The 15,401-nt window shown below is 40.8% G+C and overlaps 1 protein-coding gene across 6 annotated transcripts in view; it reads left to right on the forward strand.

Moving 5' to 3' along the window:
- The window catches only part of rptor (regulatory associated protein of MTOR, complex 1), a 116,054-nt gene extending 101,234 nt beyond the window's left edge, over window positions 1–14,820 (forward strand). For all 6 annotated transcript variants that reach the window (XM_028972734.1, XM_028972733.1, XM_028972736.1 and 3 more), the window contains 6 exons: window positions 4,191–4,297; window positions 4,399–4,526; window positions 8,255–8,341; window positions 10,215–10,331; window positions 12,135–12,264; window positions 12,850–14,820. In XM_028972734.1, the coding sequence (XP_028828567.1) occupies window positions 4,191–4,297; window positions 4,399–4,526; window positions 8,255–8,341; window positions 10,215–10,331; window positions 12,135–12,264; window positions 12,850–12,918 (638 nt within the window). In that variant the 3' untranslated portion in view covers window positions 12,919–14,820. The remainder of the gene's footprint in view (window positions 1–4,190; window positions 4,298–4,398; window positions 4,527–8,254; window positions 8,342–10,214; window positions 10,332–12,134; window positions 12,265–12,849) is intronic.
- Window positions 14,821–15,401: the final 581 nt, after the last annotated feature.

Raw genomic sequence — 15,401 nt, forward strand, 5'->3', positions numbered from 1 at the left:
ATGGAAATACCTCTTTTTCACCTTAGAGAAATTTGGTTTTAGAAGTAAATTCATCCGTTAACTGCTTTACTGTTCTCCACTAGCTTCAGTTACCAACAATTTTCAATATGAATATTTTTCTCTTCATCGTTCAACGAGACAGGGCTGTCCTTTCATCCCGTTGCTGTTCGCACTTGCAATTGAGCCACTTTCAACTGCGCTTAGATCCAATGCCAGTATTAGTGGTATATGTAGATATGCCAAGGAGGTGAAGGTCTCCTTGTATTAGGGCTGCACAATTATGGGAAAAATTATCATCTTGGTTATTTTATCATGTTGTAATCATGATTATTAATCACAATTATTCATTATTTTAGGTAAAATACTATAGAACTATAGACGATGTTCGCTCATTATTATAGCCATATGTGGTGCAAAAAAAAGTCTGTCGTTCTGTCAGAAATGTGATTGAATGAGCTTGGAACCCTGTTCAAATAGGACAGCGGTATTGACGCATGCTGAGAGGCTAAATGCAACATCTAGTGTTTATATATACAGGGTATATATCTATGGTGTATATATCTATTAGTGTTGCCCATTTTTTCAACCCCAAATGAGGGACACTTTCTTGCAGGTGCACGCGCAGCCGCAAACATCTCACTCTGTCACAATTTGAGGTTGTCGCTCAGTCTATGTTTTCGGTCGACCCCTGGTGGTTGGTTATTTAAAAAAATATCGCTGACAATCATCTTAATTTAATCGTGCCAGCCAACCTTGTATACAGATGACCTTTTGGTATATGCTTCTAATTTTCTTGTCTTTATTCCTGCTGCCCTTTGTACATTTAATGCTTTTGCTCAAATATCTGGATACAAATTAAATCTAAATAAGATTTGCCCGGAATTATCCTCTACATAATTTCCCTTTTAAAGTTGTTTTATTCATCTAAGAATCCATGTTACTCACAAATTTGAAGAGCTTTATAAAGCAAATTTTGTCACTTTAATATCTCGTACCCGTAATGATTGTGAACATTGCCAGCGCTCAGTTTGTCTATGGTGGCACGTGTCAACACTGTGAAAATGAATGTTCTCCCACGTTTTTCTCACTTATTTCAATGTATACAACTCTTTCTCCCTCAGATTTTCTTTCGTAAAATGTATTCTCTGATGTCTGTTCATTTGGAACAAGAAGATTCCTAGGCTGTTTGCAGAGGCCTCAGCAACTGAGGGTTGGCTCTGGCAAATTTTAGATTTTATTATCACTGTACTTTACGTGACTTTACTTGGCAGACGCTTTTATCCAAAGCGACTTACAAGAAGACACCAGCAATTCCCATTCGGTTTCCATAAATTGTGAGTTACAAAACTAAGAGCCCTGATAAGGCCTAACTTGGGCTGCTAATATTTTAATTTTTAAGCATTGGATTCAATCGATGGCCTTTGATTATCCGTTGTGGTCAGTGATGTATACTGGTTAGATATATTTTCCACTTTTTCAGAAATGACAGGAGGGAAAAGGGAAACCTAATGCCCTTTGTGCATTGTTCTAGTTTTTTCCTTATTACCTTCTCTTTCCACATCCAAGCAAGATGCTGTTGTTTTTGCCTCTTTACTTGCTAGGAGGGCTATATTACTTGAGTGGAAGTCTTCGACGACTCCTTCTCATGCTCAGTGGTTAACAGACATTACTTTTTTATTAAACTGGACAAGATTAGGTTGTCTCTGAAGGGCACCTCAAATACATTTTGGAGAATTTAGGGGCCCTTTTCTCCAGCATGCTAAAACGAATACTGTCCCCCTTACTCCTGTTTAATGGAAATTAGTAGATTGACTGGCCTGGTTGTTTATGGTTTAATTGCTGTATTTTTATTCTTCATTTCTTTGTTCACACACACCACAGTGCTGTTGTGTTTGTTGACTAAGTGCTGTTTTGTTGTGGGTTTTTTTGTTCTTTATTATTTTGTTAAATACCTGTTTTTTGTTTATTGGTTGTTTGTGTGTTCACAGTGTTTTTCATTAGTGAAGTTAATGTATAGTTTATTCATGTATTATTGTCTTGGATCATATTTGTCTCTATTTGTCTCTCTGTTAAAATCCAATAAACAAAGTTTGAAAAAAAATCTTTCAGTAGTTTTTTCCTCACCTGGCATTGACTATCACAGGTGTGATTGATTTCAGACGGATTTCACTGATTTCAATACCACCCATGAGCTTAATTGTGAAAGAGAACCTAATATTTAATCTTTTACATTTAAATACAATTTGCACAATTATTTGGAATATGGTGTTGGGGAAACGTCGTTGAGGTAGCATCACTCGTCCCTGATTAAGATAATGGCCACCTGTCATTCACTCATGGTTGTTCTGAAGAAACAAATTAATTCAAGGAAAGAAGAGAAGCAGCAATGAAGAAGATTTTTTCCACTTGTCACAGTTAACACACTTTTTTGTTTTGCTATAGTTAATTACGTAAAAATCATAATACCATTCAAATGCAAATCAAGTACATTTGAGGGCAATATGTCCACCAGTTTGCATTGGTGGATCGATCCATTGAGGGAAGTTCAAGGATTTTAGAATGAGCCAGTGGAAAACACAGAAATGGGACATCGGCTGCTCCTTCGTGACACAGTTGGCTCTGTTGAAACTAGGTCTGTGTCATGGTCCATATAGACAAGGATTGGTCGGTCATGAAAGGGGGTGCTGGTAGCCTGCATGATTCTGGTAAAAGCTGGTGAGGAGCATGATGAAACCCCTACTTCAGAAGAAACACAGGTCTGTATAGCTTGTAATGTGTTAATTAACCAATCCTGCCCCCAAAGTGGTGCTAGACCACTTGAGTTTGTCGCAGTAAAGCTCTAGAACCAAAGATTCGCGGATCTTTCTGCGATTCATCTTCATAGATAAGAGTAGTATTGATTCCTTGTGTGGGTTGGGCTCCGGCAGTGAGAGGCAGCATGGACTGACCTGAATTTCACTTTTTGAAGTTCCTTCAAAGCTCCGTCCGAAGTTGACAGGAGCTGAGGAAGTTTAGACAAACAGCGAAGCTGGGGAATTGGCTGGATGGGGATTCTATTCAAAGCTCTGAAGCACTTTCCAGCCATGACCTTTCAGATGGTAGACGAGCGCGGCTCGAGAATGCGCTGGAGATGCCTTGAGAGCCAATTATGTGCGGTTAAGCACTGCATAGCATTCAATTGTCGTATCATGAGGCTCTCAGAGCCGACAGAAATGGAAATCCTCACCTTACATCACCAGCTGTGTCCTCACGACTCAGCAGCTGGATAAGATTTCCACCGATGGGGTGAGCGAGCTTTGTCTCTGTAAATTCAGAAATCCAGTTATTCAACCTGTCCATCAGTGGGCTCAAGCTGTTTGAAGGGCAGGGGCTAAAACATATGGTGCATCGTCATGTAGACAGACAACTTCTCCCAAATACAGGCACTTATATGGTACTGATGTGAGAATAAAAAATTCTGTGGCTTATTTAATACTTGAAATGATTTAATAGCGCCATTGATAGTGTGAACAATTACAGCAAGCTGCTTCTCCACTGCTACAAGCAGGACCAACCAAACCACCTCCCTGACCTAGAGCCGCAAAGCCCCCTCCTTACTACTCTCCCCTTCTAAATGCATCTCACCATTATTCCATTATTGGGTGAACTCATTACGGAAGGCCGGAAATGCAGGTGGGCGTTGGTCAGTGTGAATCTGGAAATATATTTAAATATTTATGCAGGCAAAGTCATAATTTCTTCTTCAAAAACACACAACAGAAATACACATATTCTCAACCACATTCAATAACCCAAACCATTCAGAGAAGACTTTTACATTAACAAAAAAAAAAAAACGCCAAACAACCCCCCACTCCTTTACATCACACACACACATTTCCCCGATCCCAACTTGGCCATTAATGTCATCGTTCCCCCAGGGTGCACATTTTCATGTGGGACCTTTACGCCGCCAGGCCAGAAGAACCATGGTGACAAGATTTAACGATGTGTATACTTAATTATTGTGTTTATTTGGGAACTCTAATGTTGCCAATGTGTGACGTGTAGTTGGCACCCGTGCAGATAACAAACAGATAACATAAAGTGTGTCACACAGTTAAAAAGCACACACACTTTACACAGATTGGTATATAAAAAGGTGTGTGTGTGTGTGTGTGTGTGTGTGTGTGTGTGTGTGTGTGTGTCAGGTGCTGGTATGGTGGTGGACTGGGAGCAGGAGACAGGGCTGCTGATGACCTCTGGGGATGTACGGGTCATCAGGATCTGGGACACTGAAAGGGAGATGAAGGTTCAGGTGAGGAGAGCAATAAACTCGTCTTCAGCTCCTCGTATGCTTGTTTGATGTTGTAGTTGTAGGTCTGAGTTCTCTGTGTGTGTCTTCGTGTCCCCAACCAGGACATCCCCACGGGAGCAGACAGCTGTGTGACCAGCCTGTCTTGTGACCCCCAGCGCTCCCTCATCGTTGCCGGGCTGGGTGACGGCTCGGTCAGAGTCTACGACCGTAGGATGGCCCCAAATGAGTGGTGAGTCATTTGAATTAATCAAATGAATCGTTTGCTGAATCGAGTCACAAATCTATACACACCTTCTAGAGAGTAAATAAATTCTATTTAATGAAGTATATTCCTATTGTCCTCCTCATTTAACTGATGCAACATATGGTAAAATATCTTGCTGACTAACACTAACATACTAGGTGGCGCTTGAACCTGTAATTTGACTGCTTTCTACTTCTTATACTTCTTCAAAAGACAACCTTTTCCCCCCAATTATTAACATGCTTTATAGTGTAGCAGGGTGGTAGTAGCCGGGTTTGAATCCCGCTTACTACCATTGTGTCCCTGAGCAAGACACTTAACCCTGAATTGCTCCAGGGAGACTGTCCCTGTAACTACTGATTGTAAGTCGCTCTGGATAAGGGCGTCTAATAAATGCCATAAATGTAAATGTAAATGTAGCACTATTACTGAATGCAACACAACCCCGCAAGTGAAAGTTTGCCATTTTCCAACTTTTGGTAGATTCTCTGCTAGTTTGACTTGTCATAAGACACGTACCTTGTCATTGGTCCATTAGATAGTCGCTAAAGAGGGGTGCCAACTTTTCAGGAAAACAAAAAACCCATAAAGAGACAAAATTCTTGTGTGTGTTGAGTGTCAATTTACATTTACGGCATTTGGCAGACGGCCTTATCCAGAGCGACTTACAACGTGCTTTCAAGTTACCATCGATGAAGAGATCATTATTATTATTTTTATAATTATTATTATTTATTTAACAACTCTAAAATTATTATAAATTTATCAGGAGTTTTTGTGTGGTACCTCAATTTCACCAAAAATGTCACAAGCATTGCACTGTTTACGTTCAGCAAACCTTCAAGCCTCAAAGGTCTTTTTGAATGATGGACATCATGTATGTGTTCTTTCAGTCTTCTCTTGTCCCTCCTCCTCAACAACACCGTAGAACGTAATTAAACTCAGAACTTGTTTAACTGTGTTTAATATTCATGGCCGGTGCTGGTGTGTCCCTGGTAACATTTAGCTTGTGGATCTGGCCATGTGCTTTTGACCGTGAGGAACAGCGCGTTTCTGTTATTCATCAAAACGGCCCATTTTCTACCAACCTGTTATTCTTTCCTTCCTCCCAGTCGAGAACAGAGAGCAATTAAGACACAAGGCAGAACCATGAATCTTTAACTAATGCTAATCGAACCGTTCCTCAGGGGGCAGACTGGCATTTTACCGTCCTGAGTCTGAGCGCCTATCCTTCATTCTCCAGATGATAAAACACCAGATTCTATCCGTCTGCAGCAGATGGACAGAGAAGCTCATCATTTTTTTCTATCGAAGCTGGATTTGAGATGAGTGCAGAATGCTTATTGTACTCTTTGAACTCAGTAACTTTTAAACTAAGCAACTAGAGCTGTGGTTTTCAACATGTGGGGCATGGCCCACCAGTGGGTACATTTACATTTACAGCATTTATCACACACCCTTATCCAGAGCGACTTACAAGCAGTAGTTACAGGGACAGTCCCCCCCTGGAGCAACTTAAGGTTAAGTGTCTTGCTCAGGGACACAATGGTTGTAAGTGGGATTGGAACCTGGGTCTTCTGGTTCACAGGCGAGTGTGTTACTCACTAGGCTACTACCACCCACAGAACCAAATACATCTTTTACTGTATAATTATTGACACTCATCACCTCTACATTTATCAGATGCCCTTTTCCAGAGCATCTTGTCTTGGGGTATAAAGACTCAGAAAGAACCTCATGCAGACATTCAGATTGCTGCTACTTGTGGGAATAAAACAGAAGACAACTGGATCCAGGAACTGGATTTAATCCCAACTGTCCACCATAGGGCCATAGTGGGAAGATAATGTTTATTGTGGCAGGGTAACAAACCTACACAGCGGTCGGTAGCGTAACCAGTGTAACATTACAGAATGTGGACCTGCTGCACTGCCGGTAAAGAAGAACAGAAATGACTGTAATCAATCTAAAAGACAGCCAAACTGAAAATAGAACAAAGAACATCTTGCTGTTGGATTCCCACTGAAGGGAATGGGGTTAGAGAAGAGACCCAAGTGTGTTTTGTGTCTGAAGCAGTGTGGCTCAATATGGAATGGGGAAAAAAAATATATATATATTATGGTCCATGGGAACACACTCAGCCCATAAAAGCAGATTTTATCTAGATCAAGCACTCATTGCATAGAAATAACCATAACTTTATCTCCACATAACAGCAAAGCTGCATTTTTGTAAATTTTTTTGGCATCATTTTCAATCTATTACCAGTGTAAGATGTCCTCAGGATATATATACTTTATATTATATTTTTATATTTTAAGAATTATAAAACAAGAAATAAACACTATCTTAAATAATGTTTGCACATGTTATCAGGGGCATGACCATGTAAGTGGCCCTAGGGGTTGCACTGGCCACCCTTGAAATCTGATTGACCTAGCCACCCTCACCAAATCAGTTTGTTCAATTAGAGTAAATTTTCAAAATCTGTCGCCACTTGGGGTGAGTGAACAGTTGAAAGTGAAGTGATTGTAATTGTGATACACTGCAGCACAGCACACGGTGACAAAATGAAATGTGTCCACTGCTTTTAACCATCACCCTTGGTGAGCAGTGGGGGCAGCCATGACAGGGATTCGAACAGGCAACCTTCTGATTACGGTGCTCCATGCATTGCAGTTGTTTGCAATATGTTGTGTCTAATGACTTGCTTATGTTGATAAGTAAATTGTGTAGAATTAGGGGGACCAGATTTTCTTTTTTGTCCAGCCAGGTTTTTAGACTTGTCTTGGTTTTTGAGGAGATTAAATATTTGTCATGTCATGGGCTTCCTACAAGCGTATTTTATGCTCATAATAAAATGGCGTAAAGAACAGAAGAACTCACCCTGGCCACTGCTTATATGATGGCTCTATCAGCGCCCGGCTGGAAATATTAGATATTCTGAATATTTATATCTTATTGAAATTTAACTGGACTTATTTTTTAACCATTTTGTACTTCGTAACCACCTTCCTTTTTAAAAGTGGCGGAATAGTTGATGGGAAAAGTTTAAGCCTCTCTGCACAACGGGCTGTCCGATTTTACACTGCAGCTGCAGCTTTGCACGAGAGGCCTGTCAAGCTTTCAGAACCAGGGGAAAATTCTGAAGCGGTGTGAATATGGGACACTGGTTCCCACGAAGATCACCACAGATTTCTACGATCAGTAGAATAAAATAATGATATCCTGACTGTGAGGTGTGGCTCATAATTAAACTAAGACTAGTAATAACTAAACCAAATCTTAAAAATAAAATGGAACATGGTTATTCAGTATACGTTATTACTGTTCAAAATTATATTTTTAATGTGTCAATCACATGCAAAATACATCATCAAGGGTGCAGGACTTAGCGAAGGGTCAAATGGTTTTATTTTATTAGAAAAATAAAAAATAATTATTTCATCCCTGGACTAAATTGAAGGTTCCATATGAAAAGTTCCATATGAAGCATCATCAGCTGTACACTCTCACTGACACCAGATCGTAGGCTCCGCTGCATTGGACCTCAGTGAGACCCGAGGGCTGTTGCCATGGAGATGGTGCAGTCATCTCTGCGTTCCTGCACCTCCTCACGTTACTGTAGCGACCCCTGGAGGCCATTTGTATCACATGTTCATTGTTAATTGATTTGGACGTGTTGAAGATCAGTGTAAATGTGTGTGTTGCAGCCGTGTGATGACGTATCGGGAACATGGGGCCTGGGTGGTCAAAGCCCACCTGCAGAGGGAGACGGAGGGCCACATCATCAGTGTCAGGTACGGTCTGGGGTATTTGAATCTTTCCCTGCTGTATCTATTAAAAAACAGTTCTGTGACCTTTGGGTCTAAGTATAAAATTCCCAAATGCATATTTGCATTTACAATCCTAAAATGAAACACCCTGATTTTTCTTTGGTGGGATGAGCTGTGATTGGCTAGGATTCTGCTCACCACTATTAAATGGAGTTCTTGTTCATTTTTGTTTCTTAAAAGCGTGTTAAAGTTCGAAAGGTTTTTTGTTTTTTACATGCTTTTGCATGTTATTGTTTTATTCTCAGTATAAACATTCCTCTTTCCAAATTCCTTCCGTAGTCAAATATGCAGAGGAAAATACATTACTCACAATAAGTTTGGGATATTGTGAGAGACTTAGTGGGTGTCATACATATGGTATTTATTTCACTTAAGACATTTTTGGCATAGGAAGGCAATTGTATTGTACACACCTCATTTTGTGTTTTCCATGTAATCGTCTCATTGTGTACAGGTGTGCCTTATATTGAGGCCAATACCAAGAGTGACATCAATGTGGCAATTAATTTCAACATTCTGTGGGTATAAAAGGCTGGTATCAGTAAGTCCTTCCAAGTTCATCATTCAAACAGCCATGAACACTCAGACATCGTTATGCAACTGCCACACTGCTGCAGGCCTTGTTTACGAGATGCGAGGGGTACTAGGGTTTCCAGACAAACCATTCGCAACCGATTCCACCGCTTTGGCTTGAATGCCAGACAACCGTTGCAGGTGACTCCACTGAGACCAAAACACCTCCGCAAACGTTTGCAGTGGGCACAAGACCATGTGTTCTGGAAAAATGCAGCGGTGGCCTACCGTCGGGTGTCTGGTCACCTTGCACAGAAATGATGGTCCTCAGCGTTGTGGAGAAGGCGAGGTGAGGTCATTATGGTCCCCAGGGTTTGCTTTGTTGGAGGAGGTGCAATAGTCTGGGCAGGCATCACCAGTCAGTGCAAAACAGATTATTGTACATGACTCAGTCGCTGCATGTTCTTACCTCAGAGACATCACAGAACCCATCCTCATCCCCCAAAATCCAACCAGCACACCCCCAACTTTCTGTTCATGGATGATAACGCTCCACCACATCATGGCAAATTGTCACAACTCGACTTCAGGAAGTTGGAGTGCCTCATATGGTCTGGCCATCAATGTCCCCTGACCTGAACCCCATAGAGCACATCTGGGACCAGTTGAAGCAGAGACTGAATGACCGTACCCCACCCCCATGTGATCTGGCAGAACTGCATGTAGCACTTGTGGAAGAGTGGAAGGTACTGCCTCAGAACAACATCATGAGGCTAGTGAGGAGCATGAGACGTCGCCATCAAGCTGTCATTGTGGCAAATGGTGGAAACACACATTTTTTTTCCTCCCACATTTTCCTTATTTGGGGCTATCCCTGTTATTGTCTAAATTTTTCGGGTAATAAATATTAAACTAATGAAAATAGTGTTTCTTCTCATACATTATTAGTAATATCAGTAATATTAGTAATTGTTTCATTAAAATTCATAGGAAAATAGGACTCATGTAAATAACAATAATAATATCCCTAACTTACTGTGAGTGTATATTTGTCCATTATACAATACCTTCAGAAGGTTAAGGAGATTGTTGATTACTTGTACTCATTCAAAATGTATTGGGTGTAAATGTTTTGTTATATATAAAGTTTTGAGTGTTGTATGTGGAAGCACCACTAGATAGTGATGAAGGTAACTTGTTATCCAAGACCTATAGAGTCTATATCACCCCCAACCCCCTGGTCCAGATAAACGGAAAGGACGGCTGGTAATATGACGTCCCTGTTGATAACAGTTGACAGCATGCGTTTAATTTGCTTACGCAGTGTGAACGGAGATGTGCGCTTCTTTGAGCCACGCTCGCCAGACTCTGTGAACGTGCTGCAGACGGTGAAGGGCCTGACTGCACTGGACATCCACCCGCAGGCCAACCTCTTTGCCTGGTGAGTCTTTGGCATCTCTGTATGTCTTTAACACTGTTAATAAAGCCTCATTTTATGATATGTCAGGCCCACTTACACCTGAACATGACATTTACTTTTATGGCATTTTGCAGACGCCCTTATCAAGAGCGACTTACAACCAGTAGTTACAGGGTTTGAACCTGTGACTTTGTGGTCTTTTGGTTCATTGCCGAGTGTGTTACCCACTAGGTACTTTTTCCAATATTAAAGAATATGTTTATTTTGCTGTCCATTTATTTTCAAAGAATGGCCACATGTGAGCTAGACCAGTGGTTCCCAACCTGGGGTCCCAACCCCAGAGGACGCAGGGGGCGTGCAAGACTGTATCTGCCCTGAAGTTACCAAAATTATATTAGTAAACATTAACTGTATAAAAAAATAACATGCCCAAAAAGATCATCAAAACTCTGTATAATCCTATGCAGAGTAGAGCTGTAAGTCTTGGGCTGAGCCAGGTCTGGTCTGGTTCGTACTCAATTTCTATCATTTTAGTTGGGCTCGGCTTCCCATTTGGCTTCCTTTCCATATGATTCGCTAATTATTAATTTGTTAAACGTAATTGTTTTATTGTTTGTCAAACGCTAATTTCATTTGCAATTCTCGGCAACTATCGGTAGGTGATGCGTTGAAGTGATTCGAGACAAGATTATATTTTAAACCTGCACATTCCCTTTCCCTCGTAGACTAGCTCTCGTATTGCGCGCAAAGTAAGCCAGGTTGAACATTGCAAGAGTTCACAGGGTCATGGCTGTATGTGAATGGCGCAGTATGGCGTTGACAGTGGCGCTAACTATGTGACTGTCATTATTTTATCAGGCTCGGCAGTAACTTTTTAGGAGCAATCACAGCTCTAATATACACTCTATATAGCCTGCATTGTAAAACACGGAGAATAAGAACAAAAAACTACAAATGCTGTTTATTTTCTTGCAAATTAAAGTTTGTAATTAATAATTTTATTCTTTAAATGTGTGTTTGTGGGAAGGAATTGGAGTTGTGGGCTCCAGGCTTGTCTTGGACACAGGCATGGGGGTATTCAGGGAAAACATTTTGGGAACCACTGATCTAGACCATTCCAGACTGTGATATGATCAAAACATTTTTTCACTCAGATCAAGATTTTTCAAGATTTTTATTTGTCACCTGCATAGTTATAGCTGTGCAACACACAGAAGAATGCTTTTGTTGGATACAAAGAATAGAATAAATAGAATAAAATTGAATTATTATAACATAAGGCACACAGGAATCACTAGGCTGTGACTTTGGATATTACACTGACACAGTATGTAGCAGAATGTAAGTATTACATGTAAGTAAGAATGTAAGAATGTAAGTTTGGAAGCCATGACGGTCGGTGGAGATAATGTTTTAGGGGAGGGCTGAGAAATTATCTGGGCGGAAAAAGCATGAGAAAGGGGAGGTAACCTTTCCCCTTATGATGTCATAACAGGCTAAATTCCATATCTGCTCTCTGAATGGTGAAGCAGAAAAGCACTCTTTATACATATCGCCATTTCTAGTCACTGCAGGACCATAGACAGGCTAGTATTAAATAATATTACAAAGCGACATTTTCCTAATAGGGAAGTAAAATTAAATTGGTGCATTCTGTTTACACCACTATATACCACTGAATTCTGTCTCCAAGAGTGCTGGTGATGGTAAGTTTCTCTGGATGAGATGGTCAGAATTCCATATCTCAATAGTAGTGCAGATTAACTGTAGACTTTTAGATATGTTTGGGCAAAGTTGTAAATTTTTCTCCAAATTTTTCTGCAGTGGATCGATGAACCAATTCATTGCCGTTTACAACTCCAACGGGGACGTCATCAGCAACATCAAGTATTATGACGGTTTCATGGGCCAGCGGATTGGAGCCATCAGCTGCTTAGCCTTCCACCCCTACTGGGTACGTCCCAGGACTCACCTGCATTTCACCATCAGCTCTAGATTTACTGTGATGGGAAACTGGGAGGGGCTGTCACAGTAGCTTAAAAAACTTCTGATTACTTTATTGCATGCTATATCATTCATGCCACTTGGAAAGCAACGCAGAAGAATTTATCACACTTAAGTCTGCGTTCTGTTTTTTTTTTTTTTTTTTTGTTTCCTTCTTCAAAACATTTACTACTACTGTAGCAATTACCGTTGTCATGAGCATTTTTCTCATGCAAACTCTGGATGACCCTTTGCCTGAAATAACTCGTCATGCGAGCAACAACCATCATCTACTGAAATACTTTGTAGGTGTAGGTGAGGCATGCCGATAAGTTGCAGAAGGACATTGCCCCAAATACGCAGTGTGTTTTTAATGAAGTTTCGTTTCATGTGGCCATGGTGCTCACATGAACTGAGGGGTGACCAGGATTCTCACCAAATTGTCCAGTTTCACTTTTTGAGGGGGGAGGTCATTGATTTGACAGAGGTTAGAATCAGCCAATGGGAGCACTTGTGGGGTTGTGTGCTGATCCCTGTTCTGCTGTTTCCTCTGCAGCCTCACCTGGCCGTGGGCAGTAACGACTACTACATGTCTATCTACTCAGCGGAAAAAAGGCAAAGATAACACCCTGACGGACGCTCCGGTGCCCTCTGACCCAGCCCTTCCGATGCCCAGCACCCCTGTCACCACCGCCAACGCCGCTCTCCCGTCCTCACGAGAGCTGGGATGTAAATGACTTTCAATGTACATATGCAAACTCTCACCCTGAATGTCTAGTGATGGCTGCTGAATCTTGCGATAACTATTATGATAATGATGATTATTTTGGAGCTATTGATTGTAGACTTGGCTGTGCTGAGGAGTGTGTATATTTAAACTGCATATAAAAAAGAAAATTAAGAGTTAGAGGTTCTATTTTAAAGGTCAAACAAAAGACCTACAGTGGGCATCATCTCAAGTCCCCTGTGATCGTGGCTGCCTCTTTGAACTTTGGGCTTCTTCGACCCCTGGCCCTGGGGGAATGGAAGTTAATAAAAAGAAGATACGAATTCTTGTAGTTCCCTGCAAAGCCAAGGTGGCGTCCACCGCGCTGCCCGAGCACAAATACATGGCGGGGAGCTCTGACAGTGGTGGAGAATGTGTTTGTAAAGCAAGGTCCATGTGTGTGTGTGTGTGTGTGTGTGTGTGTGTGTGTGTGTGTGTGTGTGTGTGTGTTGCACAGAGCACAAAAACCCAAGTCTGAAAATTGCCAGGCCTTTAAGCCCCAACCTGAAGACACACAAAGTGCCAAATGAGTCCCAGGCTGCTGCGCTGGGTGTCCACCGGACCCTCCGCAGAGGCTCTCTTCAGCTCGAGCACCTACTTTAGCAATAAGGGTCTTGTGTGTCTGTTTTATTATTTGTTGTTGTTTTCTTTGTTTTTTGTTTTTGTTTTTTTATTATTATTACTTTTTTTGGTTTTGTTTCTTTTATGGTCTTTTTGTTTTCTATATTTTATTTATTTAGATTTTTTGTGGTATTTTGTTTTTGTCTGATTCATGTTTTGTAATATTTTATTTTCTTTTTTGTTTGTATTTTCGTTGAACGCATCAAGAAGCCTCAACAGGTGCACTACAGAGTGTTACTCTGCAGAGTGGACTGAAACATTCTAGCCTCGTGTCCTAGGTCTGGCAGGCTCTGGGTCCTGAGCTTCTTGTCCAGTCCCAAACCTCACATGCTCACGAGAGTCACGGAAACTTCCGCAGAGGCCTCGGAATACCCCTGAGGCTCCAACGTAATGCTGCCAGCCCTCACAAAGCCCTCACTTTTACGTTTTTAACCTATTTGCATTAAGGTTTTTAGTAGTGCATACAGATGTTTTTTCTCTTGGTTAATTTGTTTGTTTACTGGAATTCATTAATTCTGTTGACTTGATATCGAGGACTCTGTTTATTCCACCGACCCCTTTGTATACCTCATGGGCTGTACCAGTGCTGCTAACCGCCAGCGACATCTGTAATACTGGTTTTCCTCGACCCGTGAAGTGCCAGAGTGAATCTGGTCAGATCAGGGACGCCTGTTAGCGCTTGTACAGTTCACATGCTTATATTTTCTATCAAATCACGTTTAATCTTTTGTTTGCCCTTGAGGGCAGTGTGTTTTTCTTTGTACATTTTTTGTGGGGGGTCTGATTTTGGCTGGGAATTGAAAATCATTGCCCTTTACTCTGCTTTACCACCGGCCTGGTCATGACAGGAGACTATGGCTTGGTCCTGCCCCGCTCACGCGCCGCACTGGCGTCCTCTTCTGGTGCGAGGGCGCCATTACAGCTCCACCATGCTCGGAAACACATGCCCGGCATCCTGCTTTGAGTTTTAACATTTTAGATAAAAACAGAACGACTGTAGTAGAAGGAATCTGGTTGAAACGAAACAGTGAGAAACGGAAAACAATCAGGTGTTGTTTGTGACTAGACTGCTTTTGCTGACTGTTGTTTAAAAAAAAGAAATCATTGAAATAAACCAAATAAACACCACACTTATCTGAAGTACACTTGGTTTCTTTTTTATTAATTGCTCACTAAAGTTAAAAGCACAAAACCTCAAAAGATTAAGAAAATAATACCTTTGCTCACATTGATATTCATTTGTTATGTATAGCACAGTATGGACTGGTTCTCTGATGAAAAGAGGTCGGGTGGTTTTGTTTTGTAATGTAATGTTAAAAAATAATATCTACAAAGGATCATTCCAGTGCTCTGACCTGGCATTTTTATTGGCTGAGAGGTCGTAAAATATCACATGATGTCATGGAAGGCAAGAGCTTCTTAGTAACATATACATCTGAAAAGCTCACAATCCATCACAAACCAACACTGCTGCACTGTGCTCTCTTTTTATCGAAAGATTATATTTTATTCCTACTCTTAAATACTTAAATACTCTTTCCTTCACATTGCTTATAATAATATACCTTTAAAAAAAAACATTTTCACTTTATCAATTTTTGTATGTTTTGAAATTTGCTGTTCTGTCAATTAGTAAATATTTTCAGCTTATAATAATAATTCTGTACATTTTATTCAAAGTATATACAGGGAGAATTATTAGGCAAGTTGTATTTTTGAGG

The sequence above is a fragment of the Denticeps clupeoides genome, chromosome 3 (genome assembly GCF_900700375.1).
Source record: "Denticeps clupeoides chromosome 3, fDenClu1.1, whole genome shotgun sequence".
Classification (NCBI taxonomy): domain Eukaryota; kingdom Metazoa; phylum Chordata; class Actinopteri; order Clupeiformes; family Denticipitidae; genus Denticeps; species Denticeps clupeoides.